Source organism: Hippoglossus stenolepis, chromosome 15, assembly GCF_022539355.2.
Source record: "Hippoglossus stenolepis isolate QCI-W04-F060 chromosome 15, HSTE1.2, whole genome shotgun sequence".
In the NCBI taxonomy this organism is placed as follows: domain Eukaryota; kingdom Metazoa; phylum Chordata; class Actinopteri; order Pleuronectiformes; family Pleuronectidae; genus Hippoglossus; species Hippoglossus stenolepis.
In genome coordinates, this window is record NC_061497.1 from 184,829 (window position 1) to 206,067 (window position 21,239).

At 39.8% G+C, this 21,239-nt stretch overlaps 1 protein-coding gene across 4 annotated transcripts in view; it reads left to right on the forward strand.

Moving 5' to 3' along the window:
• The window catches only part of hlcs (holocarboxylase synthetase (biotin-(proprionyl-CoA-carboxylase (ATP-hydrolysing)) ligase)), a 29,120-nt gene extending 7,940 nt beyond the window's left edge, over positions 1–21,180 (forward strand). For all 4 annotated transcript variants that reach the window (XM_035178582.1, XM_035178584.1, XM_035178583.1 and 1 more), the window contains 8 exons: positions 33–1,069; positions 3,891–4,064; positions 9,598–9,878; positions 14,846–14,913; positions 15,062–15,222; positions 15,413–15,527; positions 17,216–17,429; positions 20,365–21,180. In XM_035178582.1, the coding sequence (XP_035034473.1) occupies positions 33–1,069; positions 3,891–4,064; positions 9,598–9,878; positions 14,846–14,913; positions 15,062–15,222; positions 15,413–15,527; positions 17,216–17,429; positions 20,365–20,536 (2,222 nt within the window). In that variant the 3' untranslated portion in view covers positions 20,537–21,180. The remainder of the gene's footprint in view (positions 1–32; positions 1,070–3,890; positions 4,065–9,597; positions 9,879–14,845; positions 14,914–15,061; positions 15,223–15,412; positions 15,528–17,215; positions 17,430–20,364) is intronic.
• Positions 21,181–21,239: the final 59 nt, after the last annotated feature.

The following is a 21,239-nucleotide window of genomic DNA, read 5'->3' on the forward strand; positions in this document are numbered from 1 at the left end:
ATATTTTTACTATTTTTGTGACATTCCTTTAGCTGTTGTCCTCCAAGAATCTACTCTCAGTGAGCTGTTGGAGAAACAATGTCCACAGAGCCCAAAGACTGTGACATCTCAATGGCTCTGTTGTACCCAGACTAAAGAGGGTGTTGTTGAACCTTTACCCTGTAACCTATTAGCTGACCACCGGCACACACAGAGCCATAAAGGCAGCCTTCTCCTCACTCCACAGGCAAAGAGGAGGACTGAGGAACGAAGAGGGTCAGAGCCACTCCAAGGTACCCAGGATATAAGACTGGTTGGTGACTCTGAAGATCATTCCATGGGGAATAATCATCATATGGAGAGCCATGGACACCACCTCCACCTGTCCAGCTGCCATGAATGTTTGCAGTTGGAAAACAGCACCATCATCTCTGTTAAATATGCATCAGCGGAGAACATTCCAGACCTTCCTGATGATAACTCAGTTGAGCTGGATAGTAGAGCTAAGACTTTGGATGAACATCACCAAGACACTGGAGGCTTTTTTGGTCAAAGTGGGGGTTTTGACTGTAATAACAAACCACCAAATGTTCTGGTGTACACGGATGGTTGCCAGGAGCGTTTTCAAACTGTTTGCCAACTTTTATCAGAGTGTATAGACATGGAAAACCATGTAATATATCATCTCCAACCACAGCAGGCGCTGAGCCATCCATGGATGGACAACACCAGGCTCCTGGTTGTGGCAGAAGAGGAAGCCCTGACCCCCCAACTTCAGACCCGCTTTCTCACCTACCTTAGCCAGGGTGGCAGGGTCTTGGGGCTTACATCTACCCTGTGCCCTGCAGGCCTTTGTCTGGAAGTTAGGGAGAGGCAAAGAATGGTCAGCAGGCTGAACTTCATTAAGGAAGACAGCACAGAGCTGGAACTGAGCGTGTTGGCGAGTGGGAACTTCTATGTCAGGGATATTCAGGGAGGAGGGGAAGTGGAGCTTTGGGGAGAGCTGAAAGGGGAGGTCCCTCATCAGAGGGATATGGTAATCGTCAGAATTACCCATGAACAAGATGGTGGGCAAGCTGTCCTTTGTCAGGTAAATACATTTGACATTACTCAAAGTGATGATTGTAGAAGTTTACAAAGATAAACATGACAAAAAATCTTGAAAATTCTAAATTAATTTTTCTTTTTTTTTAAATTATTGTTATGATGAAAGACATGATAGGCCCCGCCCATTTGCACACATTAATATGTCACTTAATTTATTGATTTATGATTTTGGTCAGCACTTGAAATTCTGACCTGTGGTTTGAGGTATACAGTTTTGGTATTTGTGGTGCCCCCTATGGGTGAGGCTCAAGAGATGTGTATCTAATTCCTCCAAGAATGCATACCAAATTTGGTGTTTTACAATAAAAGTAATACATTTAAAATTCATAAAGCAAATTGAGCTATGGAATAAGATGGCAGGTATTGATTAATACGCCATACCCACTCTAACAATCAACATAGTATTTCCAAATATTATTTAGGATCGCACCAGAACATATGTACCAACTTTGGTGAAATTCTCTTCCACCTGGGTTGGAGGAACACGTTATTGGTGTTTCTGGCAGAATATTATTCAGGATTTAATATATGATTTCCAAAGCTGGCCTGTAGGTGTCTATTGGGATTTGATTGGAAAAATGTTTAAAGGGGACCTATTATTCCCCTTTTTCTGGGTTCATATTTTTACTAGGGGTGTGCGATATATATCGTCTACGATAATATCTTAATTTTTGTTTTAACGATGTGCGAACTCACGTTATCGAGTGTTATCGATAATGATGATCCATGCGCCACGCATTCACACTCTGCATGTCAATATATTTGGCCACTTTAGATGATAAATGAAAGACATTCAGATCATTGACGGGTTTTTCTGTCAGTGAATCATTGTCGGAATTAGATAATAAGAAGAGAATAGAGAGAAAACGGAGCGACGCAGCTCTGTCAAATCCCGCTTAAGACTGTAAACAAATAACTTTTCATGGTCCAAACAGGTAAGAAAAGACCCACATTAACACTGTAAGTGGACTTAGTGGAGCTGTGTATGGCTCCCTGGTGTCTGCCCCGGACTTGGTGGCACTGTGACCGGGCTTCGCGCCTTCACCCAACTGTGGAGCTGTCTGTGGGCTCTGCGTCCATAGCCAGGGCCTGTTTATGTTTATTATCGCAAGTCATATCATCATCGCGATATTAAACAACGTTATCGATATCACATTTTTTTCTAATATCGCACAACCCTACTCACTACTTGAAAAGGTTTGCAGGCTCCAATGTTCAGAAAACACTTTAGTTTTTTCATACTCGTCCTTTAACGCTCAGATTCCGCTCCTGCACCCCATCGCAAGAAAGCCCAGTCTGCTGTGATTGGCCAGCAGGTCCAGTCTCTTGTGAATGGTCAACTGCTATAAATATTTATTTTATAAACTAATCATGTCATTTTTTAACTTCAGTAGTAATTCAAACTATTTTAGTGACCATATGACAAATACACCTTTACTTCTCACATGTGCTTTCAGTGTTCTGTGTAAAAACTGTGTGCCCACAGATTTGGTAGATGATCAGTAGGACACCTGTGTGCCAACATGTACCATGTGATGGCTGAAATGTGTTTCCACTGAGACTGGGTTCAGGGTCAGTCCTGCATCCTGTGTCTCTGTCCTGTGTTGGATGTGTCTGTTGTGATGTGCTCTTTTGGTGGAAAACCATACGAATATAAGTCAAAGAAATTATTATTTTTGTTGTGGTTAAATAACTGGTACACCTAAAACAAAAATACGACGCAGATAAATCATTTTGTTAATGATCTGTATCGGTAGCTACAGCATGGTTGACTAAAGAGCAGGGTGAATCTGTTTTCACATAACTCCTGTCATGGAGTGTGAAAGTTTCTCTTGTCTGTGTGAGACACTTTCTCACATGCTGGAAATGGTCCGTTTGTTTTAGGTTAGCGGGAGCACGTGGTCTGAGCGAGGATTCCTCCGTAATGATGACTATACTACAACATGTTAATATCGTTAGTCTGTTAGCCTACATGTAGTCAAACATATGCACACAATGTTTGAGTAAAAAGCGATATAAAGGTGAGCAGAAACATTTATCTCATATGTTAGGTACGGCTTGTGTTTCTGGGTCCTCAGCACAGCCCTTTAGCAGAGGGAACAGCCCCATCTTTCAGCAGAGGCCAAGCTGCAAATCCAGCTTTATGCTGGGCTCTGTTGACGAAAGAGTCCTCTGTGAAGTGTCGGGAACAAACAAAGACGGTTGCATGTGGCTGTTGTTGGCCCGCAAAGAGAAAGTTTATCCATTGTTGCTTGGTGTGTTTTTCTTTAGGAAAGGGAAACTAATATACATTTTTCTTTACAACCAAAAAAGTTATTTCGGAGAGGCATACTGACAAACTTCCAAAATCTTGTAACTGTGTAAACCTGTACCTCTGACAGTAGGGAAACAATAATAGCTCCCCTTTAAAGAGTAAACGGCCAATAAATGCTAAGCACCGCCTGTTGTAAAGATATTTTGGTTGATGGTGGCCATTTTTTTAAAAAAACGTTCTTGCTCATTTATTATGGAAATGTTGTTCCCCAGGCTGAATACCAAATTTGGTTTGGATAAAATAAAAATCCAAGAAGTTCTATACATTTTTTTAATTAATAATATTCAAATTAGCAAAACATCCAATATGGTTGATTTTCATTATCCAAGAGAGTTTTTTGTGGAGCACATTATTAAATTTGGTCTACAAAATTGTATGTGATAGCTGATAAATCAAATTAATGTTGAGTATTGGAGTAGAAAATGTTTGATGAAGCTGTAATTTAATTTATATGTAAGACAATGCTTCAAATTTTGTTCCCTGTCTGCAGGTCCACCTGGAAATTGCACCTGAGAATTTGACGACTGAAAGTTTTGATGAACTGAAGGTCAGCAATGCACTGCGTTATGAAGTCTTGACAGAAATCCTCATATCTTTGGGACTCAGCTGTGAACTAAACCATGATCTGACTCCAACCCCAATTCACCTGCTGGCCATCTCTCTGGTAAGAGTCAGAGTCCTCATCTGTCTGTGAAGGTCAATACAATGATGTTAAGGCTGTACTTCTGAAATTGATCTGCCATCATATTGACTCAACGCAGTGAGAGCTCCTCCATTTGATAGCATTTGGTTAGATCTAGGTTTACACTGAAGTTAACTATATATTTTACATGTGCCCACTGAAGGCAGACTATAGAATAATGAAGAGTATCTTTGAAATTATTGAAAAGTGTGTCATTATGATATATACTCAGTAGAGAGTTTAGTTAAAACTGCAATGTATGCAATGCTATATAGTATAGAAGTCAAATCTTCATTAAAGAAAAAATGTACCTGTAGGGGGAGTCAGAACACCAGTTTGCTGAGAAGCAGTAAGCGACCCTAGTCATTTCAAAGCAGCTCTGGCAACATTCCCAAATCTGACCCCTCCACTGGTATTGTTTCAGTGTACTATTTGAGCCTCCCATGGATATAGCATTAAGTTAATATAAGTAGAATCAACATTAGTACTGCAGTTTTTTTTGTCTTTATTATTGAATATAGAAATTACTGTGTGATCTTTGGCCCTGCTTCCCCAGCCACTCAATGCCACCAAGCAACAGGCTAATGGAATTGAGAGCTTGAGAATGTTTTCCAGACTGCTATGCAGGTTGAGGCACACAGCTTCTAGCTCTGTGCCACAAAATGTCTGCAGAATAGCTTCTCCAATCCTTACATAGAGGATTAGTATATAGTACAAGAAGCACATAGTGTACTATGTGTGGCTTCGTTCCAGTATCTTTTAGTTAGTTAAAGTTCACTTTTTCATTTGTCTTTGTATAAAGAAGGGCATTGGACAAAATGTTCCTCACTGACTGAAGTGCAAAAATGGTCCAAAATAATTTGCTATATAAAAACCGACTGGGTGAGTTGTCAGATGGAGGGATGCTGCCCCGCCCACCCATGCTCAGTGGTTGAGGGACATCATGTCATGTCTTCAACTTGAAAAGATTCGCTACTCAGTTTATAGCTCCAATAATAGGTTCCATAGGGTCTGGGGACCTTTCCTGAAATACTGTCAGAACCTTAAGTCAAGCTGACAATGCACTCCCTTGTCTTGTATTTGGCTTTATTATAAGAGAATTACTATTGTTATTAATTATGAATTTTCTTATTATTTTTTGTCATTTGTCCCCCATTTGACCTATGTAAGTAATGGATTCTGTATGTGGAAACAAATTATTTTTTTCTTTCTCTAAAGTATTTATCTGTCTTCACTGATACTGAACCAGACTTCCAGCACCTTGTCCAACTGTGTGGGCAAGCTCCGGCAGATGTGAAGGTTTTATAGCAGAGCACTAAATGAGGCTATAGAATTCAGAACCACTGGATGTGATTTCTCAGGAATCCTCAGATACAGAAAATCGGGAGAACATTTTTTTTTCTTGGCCTACTGTGATCCTACCATTGTTGTTCTGATTTTTCAACTCGTGGGCAAGCAAACGACTGGACTTGGACTGGACTCATAATACTTCTGTTTAGTAAAAAGTAAAAAAGATGTATTGAATCTTCAAATTGAAGTTCTGCTAATATTAAATGCTGGGTTGATGTGCAGGTGCAACAATGAATCTATACAGCAATCCGGGACTGTATGTAGGGGATTAAAAAAAATAATCAAGTACGAGTTGTGAGGATGTTGTGTACTGTCCACGGCAGCTAGATGTCCTGTTGCAGTAGTTGTCCTCTGTAGTGAAAACTCTGGCATCTGCCTCCTCCATACGCTTCTCTAGCGACTTTCTTATGCCCGTATCCATCCAGCTCTCTGTTCTCTCTTTGTTTACTTACAACCGTGACCGCAGGACTATAATACACCACAAACTCTCTTTCTGTCTTTTCCCGAACATCAACATGGATATCCATGGACTAACCCCTAACACCAATGATCTCGCAGACAGATGAAGAGTCACTTATTCCAGAGACTTTGTGCTGCAGCTCGGTCTTCTCCTCCACCATGCTATCAACACTGACACGTTTGCCGAGGTCACATGCCGATGACACTCATCCAAGCATGGCGACTCTGCCCACAACAAAAATAAGGTAACCAGAAGGGGGGAAAGTAAGGTGGAATCAGAGCCAGACTTAAACGGGAGTCGTGTAAACAGTGATCCTCCTTGCTATTGTGCGCTCCCTCAGACCCAAATTGGACGAGCTACAAGCCAACATTAACCATTTGCATGAATACAGGACTGCCTCCATTCTTGCATTTACTGAAAAATGGATAAAAAAAGACAGATGACGATGGCATGCTGTACATCGACGACTTTTCCTCCCCTCTAGGACTGAGACTGTGAGCTCACCGGTAAACAACATGGTGGTGGCGCGTGTCTCTATGTAAACACACAATGGTGCTCTACAGTCGTTGTGAGCGAGGAACTGTGCACTCTGGTTATCGAGCTTCTGGCATTCTCCCTCTGCCTCTTCTATCCCCTCAGATAATTTCCACAGCTTTTTCTAATTCTGGTTATCGATAGTGTCGAATGTTGCTCGAAGATCTAACAAGACGAGGACAGAGACAAACCCTTGATCTGAGAAGGTAGTTTGTGACTTTTGCCTAGGCTGTCTCCCTGTTTTGATGAGCTCTGAACCCTGAATGAAAGTCTTCGTTTAGACTATTTTTCTGGAGATAATCAAACAGCTGATTGGCTACAACTTTCTCGAAGATTTTAGACAGGAGGAGAAGGTTGAATATAGGTCTGTAGGTGGCGAAAAAAACCCAGGTCGAGAGTGTGTTTTTTGAGAAGGGGTTTAATTACGGCTAACTTAAAGGACTGTAAGGGAAGAATTTCTTCAAGTAACTTTGTTGGAATGGCTATGACAATTAATTTCCACAAATTCTGATCGTGGCTATGACATGGAGATCTGTACGATCCTCCATGTCATAGCCGTTGGTTCCCTGACTGTTGTTAGGTACTGAGGTGAAATCCTCAGAGCGATTGTCAGACCTTAAGCTGGTGCAGTGGGCCCTGGACCCCTGGTGCAGGACAATGCCTGACCTTATGTTGACAGTGTGTTGGCAGTTCCTCTATGATGAAGGCATTGATGCCATTGACTGACCCTCACGTTCCCCAGGCTTGAATCCGATTGAGAACGTCTGGGACCTTATTTATCCGTGTATCCATCGCCGCCAAGTACCTCCACAGCTTGCTGATGCCCTGATCCAGGTCTGGCAGGAGATCCCCCAGGACATCATCCGCCATCTCATCAGAAGCATGCCCAGACGATGTTGGGATTGCATACAGGCACGCTGGGGCCATACACACTCCTGAACAACCTTACGAGTTGTTGTGATGAAAGGTCAAACAAGTTGGATCAGCCTGTGTTTTCAAATTTTCCCTTTGATTTCGGTGTAGTTTTGGATCCAGCCCTCAAGGGGTTAATGATTCTGGTTTTGATTGGCCCTTCTTACATTATTTTGTTCTCAATGAATTACACGATGTTCATCAGTAAAGATTTTCAAAATGAATATTTTGTTCATAGAGATACTATGTGTGAATTAAGTGTTCCCTTAATTTTTTGGAGCAGTGTGTATATATACAAAAGAAATGTTTAATTTCTTCTTTATTATTGCACTTTTTATTCCAGTTTATACGTAATTGAAAAAAATATTTATGATGGACAATATGAATATATTCATAAAACATAAATTCGGTCTTTTGCCATGTTTTTATATGCAAGTTAGTGTGTGTGTGTGTGTGTGTGTGTGTGTGTGTGTGTGTGTGTGTGTGTGTGTGTGTGTGTGTGTGTGTGTGTGTGTGTGTGTGTATAGACAATTTATTAAGCAGCACTAAAATAACATTTAGTCAGCATTAAAAGAATGATTTCCTATATTAACTACTCAAGAGTATCTTTGTCTGTGCCCACTCAGTGGTCACCTTATAGTGGTCATCTTACACAGCATCATGTTCGCCATTTAAAAGAAATTACTGTTTTCAAATGTCGAATCCATGTACACCAACTACATGTGCTGATCCATTCAGACATGCAGAATCCAAAGCTCAGAAAGATTCCTTGTGTTGCCCTGTGGTAATGGCCCAGCATCTACAGTATACTGCTGCCTGACATGCACAAAGGTGCAAGGGCCCTATAGTGTTGCTTGAAATTGAGAATTTGGCTAAAACTTAGAGTAACACCAGTATTGCTGTGCTGATAGAAGTTGCTTAGATCTTTACAGTAAAATATGAAAGGGAAAGAAAATATACAAATTGGTATTGATTCAATATTTATAGCAATTAAATATTACAGTTCAAGTGTTGTAATAGTATCTAATTGGGTGCTATCACAGATAATTGGATACCATTGTATAACCATATCTTGGCCCAATAAACCAATAACACATTAGTCATTCCATGTCAGATAAGTGCCAGAAAATATTGATATCTCAATAACTCCAAATCCAAAGTCTAAAATGGTCTGAAGGTCTTAATGTCATTATAAGCTAAAATTGGTAAATCTTTTTTGCAATTCAACTTCACTGGTCATATTCGCTCATAGTGTTGTTTTTCACATCGGAGAGCTTGTAAAGAGCTTAAAAACATTTCTCTCTAACCTTCATTAACAGAGATGTGGGGAGGCAAATTCAGAGTCCCCTAAAAAGGTTCAAACTTAGTTAGCCCATAAATCTTAAATTGTGACCCGAGATAGACTAAACTTCTTTTCTCATTTGACAAAATCCGCATGTGTCATGATTCTGCCCCTGAAACTTTAAATTAGGGCTGCACGATATATCGAAAATCTACTGTCATCGACGAGATCAAAATGCACGATATACTTATTGCAAAAGACAGCTTAAACTGTGATAAATGGTGTTCCATGCACCATGCATTCACACTCTGCATGTCAATATATATGACCAATCAGATGGAGCCCTGCTGCACTAGATAATTAAAGATGTTGTGGAGCTGTCCGTGGTCTCTGCGTCCGTTTATGTTTATTTATCTCAAGGCATATTGTCATCGCGACATTCAACAACGTTTTTGCATATCGCCTGTTTTCTTAATATGGTGCAGCCCTACTTTAAATTATTGAAAAGGACTGTTTTTGGACCTGATTTTCTGTTGTGGCCTTTTTAGTTTGTGGAAATTAATTGACCTTGTTTTCCTTTTGTTTGGGTTTGTGTTCTGTTTGGTTGGTTACTCTGAGTTCTTTTCTTTCTTGTTTTATTTAGGAATTTCTCTCCTTGTGTGTCTGCGACTTTATTCTGTGCCATTGTCCTGTTTTCCCACTCTTGTGATCATCTGCACCTGTTCCTAATGTGTTTCATCTCTGTTCAATTATCCCTGCCTCCCTTTTGGAGGACTAGTTTCACTTCAGTACTGTGTTCCAGCCATTTCTAGTTCCCTAGTGTTTCTTAGTGTTTTGATTATTTGAACTTTGTTTTTGGCGGAATTAAAGAAACCTTTTTATCTTGAACTTGTGTAGAAATATGGCTACCATATTTCATATAAAAGATCAAATTAATTGTGTTATTGTCCTTCTTTACTTCCCTGTTGTCCACACAGGAGGCAAAGGCCTACTTCCTGAAGTGGCTGGAGACACAAGCAGATCAAAATGGCTTCCTCACATTGTCCAAGCACTCCCTGAGGATGGTATCCTGCTCTGAGCTGCAGGATGGTTCTTTTTTGCATGAGGGTTCTCTGGACCTGGTCACCGACTCTTCTGAGTCTCAGAGCTGGGCGGAGTTCAGAATGGAGACCTACAGGAAGAACCTACAGACCAGTCTGCTCGGACATAACCTGTTTTACACTGAGATGGCATCGTCTACGATGGACCTGTTAGAAGGGTAAAACACAACCCTTTGAATCTGTTTGATATTTTAAAAAAACGTGCTGAGGCAGGCAGAATGTTACTGCCATCGTCAAAGTTGTTGTTTGTGACCAAAAGGTGTACATATCACAACTGTTGTGATTGCTGTATTGTGCACAAGCTAAACAGCTTACACAATGCAATTCACCACCCTAAAACACCATTACCTGCAGTTACTCAAAAAAGTACTCAAAAACTACTTTAACTCACTGATAGCTGTACCTTTCCTTGTTTGTTTGAAGCTGTCCAACTTATTTGCTGTTGACAGCCATGGACTAAGATATTTATGTTTTCAGTTGTCCATGTGTAAGTTCATGAACATTGAACACAATATATCAAGAGAGACTTGAGGAAATTTCTTATTGCTGTCACAATATCAAAATTATGATTTTGAAACAGTACCCAACTAAATGTCAATACTGCACGATATTAGGAAAACATGCGATAACAATGTTTAATATTGTGATGACGATATGACTTGCGATAAATAAACATAAACAGTCCCTGGCTACCGACGCAGAGACCACGGACTGCTCCACAGCGCCACCAAGGAGCCATGCACAGCTCCACTATGTCCACTGACAGAGTTAATTTGGGTCTTTTCATACATATTTGGACCGTGAAAAGTTAGGGCTGGGCGATATGGCCTAAAACAAATATCGCGATATAGCCTAAAAATATCGCGATATTATATCTCTGTTTTAAATTCTCTGTTTTCTCTTCTTCTGACAGACGGGAAAAACCCGTCAATGATCTGACTATCTTTAATTTGAATGAGAGCGAGAGAGAGAATCTCCTTTAACCTTAAATGTCGAGACAGTGTCTGCCTCCCAAACCTCGAGAGGAACCTGGCAGCTGAAGGCTCTACCTCACATTCTACTCTTATAGACTGTAGGAACCACAAGTGAGCCTGTATTTTGGGAGCCAAGTGATGCAGTCCAATATGTGCTGTCTGTGTTAGGTTGTATTCAAGTCTATGTAGTTATGTAGTGTAGATGTCAGATTATGCTGACTGGGAATAACATCAGTTAGTACATTTACTATATTAGATCAAGCTGTCTGATTCCCATGTGTGAATGTGGAATTTCTTGGTGCCAGGGTGCTTATATTTTATTAAATCATCTGCCAAGTTCTGACAGGCTGGAGCAATGCTGAATGTAAGGTAAAAGAACAGGATCTCCTCGATCACATCTCATCACATCTGTACAGTTCACACTATGAGGAGGATAAAATCTTGATAGACATGAAGGCATATATGCAGTCCTCTAAAGCAATAATTAAACTGTAAATTCTCTAAATGTGCAAATGCTCAGTAGTGGCCGTGAATTTTTCAAAAACCAACATGGTAAATTTTTCCGCAATAATTTATAGAACATGTGGAGATCAACATTTAATTAAATCATGAGCCACTCTTTATATCCGTGAACCGAATTAAGTGCTGATGATAGTTGTGGATTATTACAGTAAAGGGTGGAGCTTTTTGCTCTGAAGGATGCTAAGATGTCAAAGGTCTGTCAGGTCCTGAAAAATTTAATTTTCACACGCTGGGGAGTTCCCAACAACCTGGTGACAGACCAGGGCTCCCAATTCACAAGCCAGCTGATGTCCAGTCTCTGTCTATCTTTGGGTGTAACCAAAAAGCTCACTACAGCCTACCATCTCCATACTAACCTGATAGAGAGGGTTAATAGGAGACTGAAGACCATGATTGCCTCTTTTGTGGGAGACCTACATCATGACTGGAACCTGTGGCTGCCTGAATTTAGGTTGACTATCTACACTGCAGTGCACGAGACCACTGTTGTGACCCCTGTTGTGTTAGCTCTAGGATGCAACCTCAAAGGCCCACTTGAGCGTCTCATACACAAGCCCCCTGCACTGACCACACTCTACACCCACACAGACAATTGCTCAAGGAGGTTGAAAGACAGCTTGGTGTGGCCAAAGCGAGACAAGCCAGGTACTACAAAGCATGACGCAAAGATATACATTTTGCAGTTGGAGATCTGGTCTGGGTTTGGGCACACCCATTGTCTAAAGCCTCAGCCATATTTATTATAATCTCACCACGTCACACCTGCGTAAGCTTTGTTTTGGGACATTGACAAGTAGAAGATTTGGAGTAGAGTGACCTAATTTAAGAAAGAAATTTAATAAATCACATGTTATCCTTTTATTCTTTGGTCCTGATATAGAGCTAGTTGAAAGAATGCTGTCTCTGCGAATCCGACCAAGTTTTCGTTTGTTGCTTGGGAGCTGCTGGTGGGGCTGGAGAAGCTACAGCTGCTTGGCTCGTACCGGCTACCAGATACTGGCTAACTATATAAGCTCATGATTTTGTTTCCATGTAGCGGAGCTGACTTTCCATTTGCTTAATCCTTGCCTCCATCATAGCAAATAAACAACAATTATTACAAGTACCTGTATCACTAAAGGAGGCAGAGGAGTAACTTACCATCAAGCACACTGAGCGGGAGAGAGAGAAGCCATCGTTAACTTTAGCAGTTCTAAGTTGTTAAAAACCAGGGCTTCTCTGTGGATAAAGCAATATAATAATGTCACATCCAGAGCGACTTCCCAAAAAACACACAGACACGCCCTTCTCCCAATTTAGTTCTTCCTCCTGTATTTTTACTGTCCAGCATTTAAAAAATGTTGCAACATGTCTCCAGTTATGTGCAAAACAACATATCCCAGTACATTTTCACCTTGTATCTGTATCGTCCAATTACAAGCAGCTGCAATTTAATTGACGCACTTGTCACTTGTCTTTACTCTGACCGTCAGCTGTTTTTTATGTAATACGTGAATTTGCAAGGTCACTGTCATTTGACAGCAGAATAATCTCAAGTGTGTTAGCTATTTTCTCACCATGCATAGCTTAGAACCACACATGGAATGCAAAAACTTTCAATGAATTGTGACAAAGCTTTGACTATGACTGTTGTGGTTATTCTTTGCCACTATGACAAAAATTATATCTGACATCCCCAAAAAATCTTATTTATAAAGAAAAAGCTTATTATAAACAAAAATATCACAAAATCTAAAGATCGATTTTAAAGGTTAAACTCAGGATAGTCCATGCGGTAGGGTATTTGAGATCTGTGGAATTAAGTCTGTGTGTGTGAGTCAAAAATCACACTGACTTGGGACAAACGGCAGGGCTTATTTATGATTCCAGAACAGATCAGGAACCTGTACTACGAAGCCGGATTTGCACTTATCCGGGCAACTTCAGGTTAAGTTCAGGGTTTCGGGTTCTACGAAGCTCGTTCAATTCTTATCGGCGTAAATCACCATGGTAACTTATGCTGAATGGCTGACCTGCTCCAGACCAGGTTAAGTTGGCGATAAGGGATCAACCAGTATAAAAGCCCCGTCCACTGACCAATCAGGTCCTTTGAAACATGACATCAGCATTTTTAGAGGATCCATTGGAGCTTGGTGCACGGATTGTTAGAGGGTCTCTGAGTAGGACAAGGGTCTTCAGAGACTGACAAAATAATTTTACCTACTCTGGTGAAAATCTTAATCAAAGATATAGATTCCCATCAGAGGGAAAAATAAACCTTTGTCAGCTGCTGGAGCCGGATATAACCAACCTAACGTAGGAGCGGGGTGCTCACAGTACCACAGACTGCATCGCTCTACATTTCTTTACTTGTGGGAGTTACTTACTGTATATTGATGAACTGGGTGTGTTAGCGGTGGGATAACCAGACATATTTATATACTTTTATCCTTCCCTTTAAGAGGTTGGTAGGTTTATCCTATGAAATTAAATATTTATTTGGAATGGGTGATAGACAGTTTACAGATTTGGCCTTGTGAGAGGCCTCCCTCCCTCCCTCCCTCCCTCCCTCCCTCTCTCTCTCTCTCTGAGACAGTCAGCCCTCACCAAAATGAAACTACACTGATGTGAGGTGCACACTCTCCTTAGAGGGAAGGAGAAGGGTAGTTTAAAACAATGGCTGGTTTGTTAAAGGGATAGTTCACCCAAAAATGAAAATGTACTTATTCTCTAATCACCACTATACCGATGGAAGGGTGGGTGAAGTTTTTGAGTCCACAAATCACTTTTGGAGTTTCAGGGGTAAACAGCGTTGCAGCCAAATCCAATACAATTGAAGTAACTGGTGACCACTTCTTCAAATGTAAAATAACAACAGAAAAATGCCTCCAAACTGCTCCTGTGGTGTCATCCTAGTGTCCATAAGCCCCGACATTCAAATTTGACTCAAAACTGCTTAATTTACATCATGTTTTAAGTGTCAGAATGAGTCAACTCAGCATGAAAACAACCAAACCAAATCCAAACACAAGGAAAATGTCAATGATCAAAAGATGTCCAATAAAAATCCAAACAGTATTTGACCCTTTGGCACACCCCCTACCACTTTGTGATTAGGGCATAGGATGTCACTGTGGATCCATTTAAGAGATCAATTAAGTCAACAATGTTTCATTAACTCAGTAAAGCACATATAATAGACAAAAACCTAACTAAAAAGCATGCATTGAAAACAGCAACAGTCTTTGATGGGATTACTTGAAATTATTGTTGTATAACTCCTGTCAGCTGATGCTGACACAGTATACCTGAGATGTACTTAATAGTGCATATAAAGAGTTTAATAAAGACAACCTAATTTAAGATGAATGGTTTTCCCATGAAAAAATATTTTTATAAATATTAATATCATACATTTTGGAAACTGTTTTTATTTTATTTAGAAAAGCCAACTATGCCCCAACTAACTAGTCCCTGATGAGACTATTCAGTGTTGGGTCTAGGTATAAAGTATGACAAGAATTTTCTCAATAAGGGCAACAGAAAGGGTAACACTACAGTAAAGCCACTACCTAAAGGTGTAACAAAGAATATTACTAACTAGTGATAGTACTCTTTAACATGGCTTTATTATTCTTGTCTCCCTCCAGGTTAAGTCTACATTTACCAAAAGATGTGGGTTTAATAGCAGTAGCTGGTCGACAAAGACAGGGAAGAGGTGCGTGCTCCAGCAAACTGTATAAATGAACATTTAACATTCACTCACAACACAAAGGCATTATAAACTGCAGGTTCAGTGGAGTTAATTTTGTTCATCTTATTGTCAGAAGTGTGTAACATATTTGCTTTGCTATCTACTGCTTCAGGTCGGGGCAAGAACACCTGGCTCAGCCCTCTGGGTTGTGCTATGTTCACTCTAAAGATCCAAGTTGAGCTGAGCTCTAGGCTCGGACAAAGGATTCCCTTCCTCCAGCACCTAGCTGCTCTGGCAGTGGTGGAGGCTGTTCGCACACTGCCTGGATACCAGGTATCTGCCTACACACTTCCCTAAGTTTGTTCATTTATATTACCCTATCTTATGTAATTAAGCCCATACACTACATACACCCAAAAAATTCAAATATGTGGCTGATCTTGAAAAATATATTATATCACGAAGTAACATGTTGAAGTTCAGTGTATTAAATAATCAATGAACATGTTTCAACCTTTGTCAGGACATAGACCTGCGAGTGAAATGGCCCAATGACATCTACTATAGTAACCTGATGAAGCTTGGGGGAGTACTGGTGACTTCCACTGTTATAGGATCGACTTTTCATCTGCTCATAGGTAACAACCCTCCCTATATTACAGCTAAAGAAACTGGAAGCTTTCACTGAAAGCTGCATCAGCTTTTCACCAATATATCTACCATCTCATGATTAAACAAACACACCTCTTTTGGGTTGATTACATGGTATTTGTTTATGATTTTGAAATAAAAATATTTCATCTGTACTGTTGAACTGTTCAGAAACTGGGGGAAAGTCATTTAATTGCTAAACTAGTTGCCCAGAATGAAGTTGTGCACCTTCAAGCCCTGTGAAAGCTTTAAGTTAGCTATCTGAGTGCATGGTCACAGATTCATTTCAAATATACTATTCATGGGACTAAATTGTCCAAATAAGGTGAATGGTTAGATTTTCTGCACAATTTAAGAAATTATTTGTCACCTAACAAACCAAACCACACAAACATTCCTGTATATAAAACTCCCCACACTACTGTCTGACATAAGAACAGGCAGTATAATTATTCACCATCTAGTAAACCATGAAACTGATGAGAATTTTTGTTGGTTCATTGACATTTAGAAGAGGGTGTGAGTGACCAATGTACTCATTATTTCAACAGCAAAATAAATTTACATTTCATCAATAATGCAACCTCTTAAAGAACAGAAAACACTCTTCTTCTTTTGAACTAAGCACTTCTCTTTAGCAGCATCAGCACACCAGATTGTTCCTTCTCTATGATAATTCTCATATGTATGAAAAAAAACATAAAAATCGTTTGGATAAAGGACAAGTGTGAATGACAAAAATACATAATTTTAACAAATAGATTTAACAAATAATCCTACTGACATTAAAAACACAGAACCATTTGGTTAGGCTTAGTTGGAAATTGTCTGTAGTACGGCAGAAGGTATCACAGTTGCTAAAGCTAGTTGGGAGAAGAATGAAAATATCTTTTCCACTCAGAAAATCATTAGTGCCATTCTTTGCTTTTTCACAGAAAAAATCAACTATTGATAAGCAATGTACTCAGCATCTATGCTAACACCCTTATATGACCAGCAGTTGTTGTTAACAAACAGCTTCTTTGTGTTGTCACATCTAAAATAAGCCTGTAGCTGCCAGTAGCTCTTCCCTAATAGGACACTGATTAGTCTGAATCATTGTGGTTCACCCACAGGCTAATAATCAATAAATAATCCTGAATAGATAATGGTTATGGGTCAATGCCTCTGATAAAGCCAACTCTCTCAAGTATAGATTGATCAGCAACGTGACATATTTCATGTCTGAAAAGGCTTTTGTTTGAGTCTGCCACATGCCTACTACACAAACTCTAGCCCAAATAACATTCGATTTTTATGTCTTTAATTGTCTTGTCCTGTCTTTGTCATTGACATCAGGCCTCTTACTAGCAGTATTTGACCATTGTCTTTCAGCAATGGGAGATAGACCATAGGCAGTTGGACTGTGTACATTCGAGTGCATTCATATTTCAACTTTTACAAACAAATGGCTTTATTAGTGATCATTTTGGTGTCATAGTAAAGGGGCTTCATATGCATGCAATCATGGGTGCTAACCTTACAACTTTCTATTTATAATGATAAGGGTTGGAACAAATAATTAGTCAACTATAGTAATTATAAAACCCTTTTCAATACTTTATCCAGTGTGCACCAGTCAAATACAGTCTCATTTTGTTTGCTCAGAATAACATAAACATATTGTGCTCTACAGGCTGTGGGTTCAATGTGACAAACAGCAATCCAACTGTCTGCATCAATGACCTGATCCAGCAATACAACACACAGCATAACTGCAGTCTGCAACCGCTTTGCTGCGCCCAACTCATTGCTCGCACTGTCAGCTGTCTGGAGGTCCTCATCAGCAGCTTCCAACATGGAGGCCCAGATGCAATCCTGCCCACATACTATAAGAGATGGCTACACAGGTGAGCACTGCAAACATGACTCTGGTCTTTATACTCATGTTTCACTTCTCATTTTGAATCAGAATCAGATATTTTGATACAGGTTGTACATGCATACAAGCAATTTATTTAGGTGCAAGGGATGCAACAATCAGAATAATGTATTAATGACCACACCACAAAATTGGTGGAATTATTTGTTGCTACAGCATGTAAAAGATTGTCAAACATGAAAAATATAACAGACATTGACATGGACAGCAGTAACACTACATAATGACACTTGACAATATATGGACAGGACAATATCACATACAGTGACGTAATGGTGCGGAGTGTTTCAAATGCATGTACATCATGATTGTTGCAGAGACTTCAGAGTCCTTATGGTTTTGGGGGAAAACCTGTTTTTGTAATGGGATGATTTGGTGGGAAAGGCTCTGTAGCGATTATTTTTTGTTTCCCTTGTGATGGTGCATTTGTGGTATCATGATTCAACAGAAGAGAGCGGGGTGCAAGTGATCTTTGATAAATTGTTGACTGTGTTGCAGTTTTTTTTGTATTTGACTGTTGAGGCTGCCTATACCAAACTATTATGGAGGTGAGTATGGTTCAATGATTGCTGTGTAGAACTGGAGAAGGTGGTTATGTTTGACTTTAATTGATTGCGTTGTGTCAGGAAAAAGAAAGTCTTTGATTGGCTTTTTTGATAATGTGGTCTGTGTTGGTGTTTCATTTGAGTGTGTTATTTATGTGAATGCCCTGAAAATTAAATTAATCCGTCATGGTTATGGATTGACCAGAGATGAAACAGGGGTTTTAGGTGAGAGACTGCATCTGAAGTCCATAATGACTTCTTGTGTTTTGGATGTGTTGAGCTGGAGGGTGTTGTCCTGGCACCAGGTGAATGTATGGGCGACCTGCTCATGGTATTTATTTTCGTTGTTGTTGGTGACAGGTCTGATTATGGTGGTGTTGTCTCCATATTTCAGAATGGTAACTGAGCTATGGATTGATGTCATGTGGTTGGTGTAGAGGGAGAAGAGCTAGGGTGAGAGGACGCAACCCTGGGGACCCCTGGACTGAGGGACATAGAGCAGGATGATATATTGTTCATCTTAGCCCCCTTCTGTCTTCTCCACAGAAGACTACAGATCCAGTAGCATAGACAGGGGTCAATGTCCATGTTTAGCAGTTTATTGAAGAGATGCACCACGTTTATTGTGTGTAAGGCTAAAACCAAGTGTTGAAGACAGTGATGTAGGGCGAGGTCGAGAGCATCCTCAACAGTCCTAATGGCAAGGTAGGCAAAGTGGTGGATGTCCATCAGTAGGGTGGTGACAGACTTGAGATCGGTAAGTGTGATGCACTCAAATGACTGTGATCACAGATGTTAGAGCAATAGGGCTGAAGTTGTTGAGGCAGGAGAACTTATGGCAGCTTCCTTGAAGCATTGTGGGAATGGGGATACAAAACTGTACATAGAATATAATTGTATTAATTTATTAGTCCAAGAAAAATGAAGCCAGTTCATTTGAAATATATAAACATTTGACTAATTATGCTATAATTAAAAGTCCATATTAAACAACTGACTCCAACAAAAGTCAGAACACACTTCATCAGTGAGATTCTAGTTTTTAACATTCATACTTTTGCATTTCTTTTTGATGATGAATTGGATCCTCATAGGCATGAATGAAACTAGTCTATAACACAGATGTAGAAGTTATTCATTTTCATATAATAATAATAACAATAATAATAAACTTTATTTGTATAGCACTAAAACAGAGACAACATAGCAAGTAAAGTAAATACAAACTACAGTATATAACCACTATGGTGGCAGTGAAAAAAATTGTCTCACTCGACACATTCAAAAAAATGTCCATAGAAAAATCTTCAAGAAATAAAACAGTATTTATTATTTAAGAAAAGTATCATAACACTGAAGGGGAACATTTTAAATTTTTAATAAGGATTCGAAAGCAGTAACAGTCTTTGCACCAGGCCTTGAGGATGTGAGGTATTGAAGTTCCTTTTAATCTTGGACCACTTATGCCTCTCCTGGCTCTAATATATTATAATGTGAAATACCCTATTGAAAGAGTCTGTCTTAAGAATTTAAGCATAATGTTAATAATGCAATAAGATAATATTATCAGCTGTCATAAACAACTGGAAAGAATATAAACAGTTGTTGGCCATAACCGCTCACTCACTTATTTTGTGCGGAGAGTACGATTTTCTGTGCACATGTTAGTGAATAAGGCCCATTGTCCTCTCCCCAAAAAACCTCATCCCTTCAGTAAGTGCTGTAGCTTCAGAAGTACTGCTTTAAATGTTGTACTTCAATTAATCACATGGCAACGGACTGTCAAGTGACACTTAAGAGTGTGGAATGTGACAGACATGTATCTGCTTTACACCCTGACTCTGCTCCTGTAAAACAGCATTGCGGGGAGCAAGAGACAAAACTGTTGTTACAGCCTAGGCCAAGAGGAGACTACGGACAGTCTTGGCTCCACAGTTTTCAGAAGGTCAAAAGATGATGATCGGACAGCTTTTTCTGTGGAAGATGAGGCTTTTCTTGACATTATTGATAGAGAGGTATTCAAACGTACTCTGGACAAAAAGCCAGAAATGAAGGAGCATTTCATTGGTTCTACGCAGAAAATCTTTTAAAACCAGCATCCAGAAACAGCAACATATTTGCAAGGCGATGAGGAATGTTGGTACTTCCCAATATTTGGGGTCTAGCACCCACAAAAATCAGGAAAGATCAGCGTCGTGTTTGACTTGAGCGCAAGGCATGAAGCTGTCTCCTTTATTATTATACCAGGTTGGGAGTGTACTGGCAAATTCGTATACATAGTTGTATGTCATAGTGAAATCTTGAATCCTGAAATCCTGAACAAAACTGTAACAATTGCTCTCTGTTCTCTGACCTCAGCGGGACCAAGGTGCATCTTTGGAGTGAGGATGGAATAGAAGCTGAGGTGTTCGGACTGGACCACAATGGCTTCCTCCAAGTGCACAGTGAGGAGCATGGCGTGGTCTCAGTGGAGCCTGATGGAAACTCCTTTGACATGCTGAAGAACCTGGTGGTCATCAAGCAGCGCTAAGACCAAACGGAACCAACTACAGAAAAATCATCTCTTTCTCCTATCAGCTCTCAACATAATATAAATATTTTGGGTTACTTTTGAATCCTTATGTTCACCTGACATACATTTGAACTGAAATGTGTTGGGGGTAGGGATGTGCGATATTAGGAAAACATGCGATATCGATAACGTTGTTTAATATCGCGATGATGATATGACTTGCGATAATAAACATAAACAGATTAGCGGCTCTGTCAGTAATTTACTGTTCCTCTGTGTCTCTATCATTCGCGCTGTTTGCTGCACCGACTGCGTCAAACCAAACGGAGAGAGGAAAAGAGCAAGCGAGCGAGCGGCTGATAAATGCGCTCCTCTGAAGAAAGATTTAACTCATTAATAAGAGAATCGATCATTATGTGATGATCAGAGTTGATATTGTGGCAACAAACAAATCAACTTTGAACCTGGAGAGAGAGAGAGAGAAAATTCGTAATACAAACATATCTTTAAATCTTGACTTATAATTCTGCTTTGTATTATTTTCTTGGTATCTATGTATGGGAGTATGGGAAAATTATTCAGACAGATCTAAATATAAGATCCCAGATTTCATTCCATCACACAAGAAAAAATTGGGTGTGAATAAATAATTAAAATTTGAACTGTTGTTTGAACATCCTTTTGCATACCATAACCAGTCCAGAAAGACATTTTATCATTG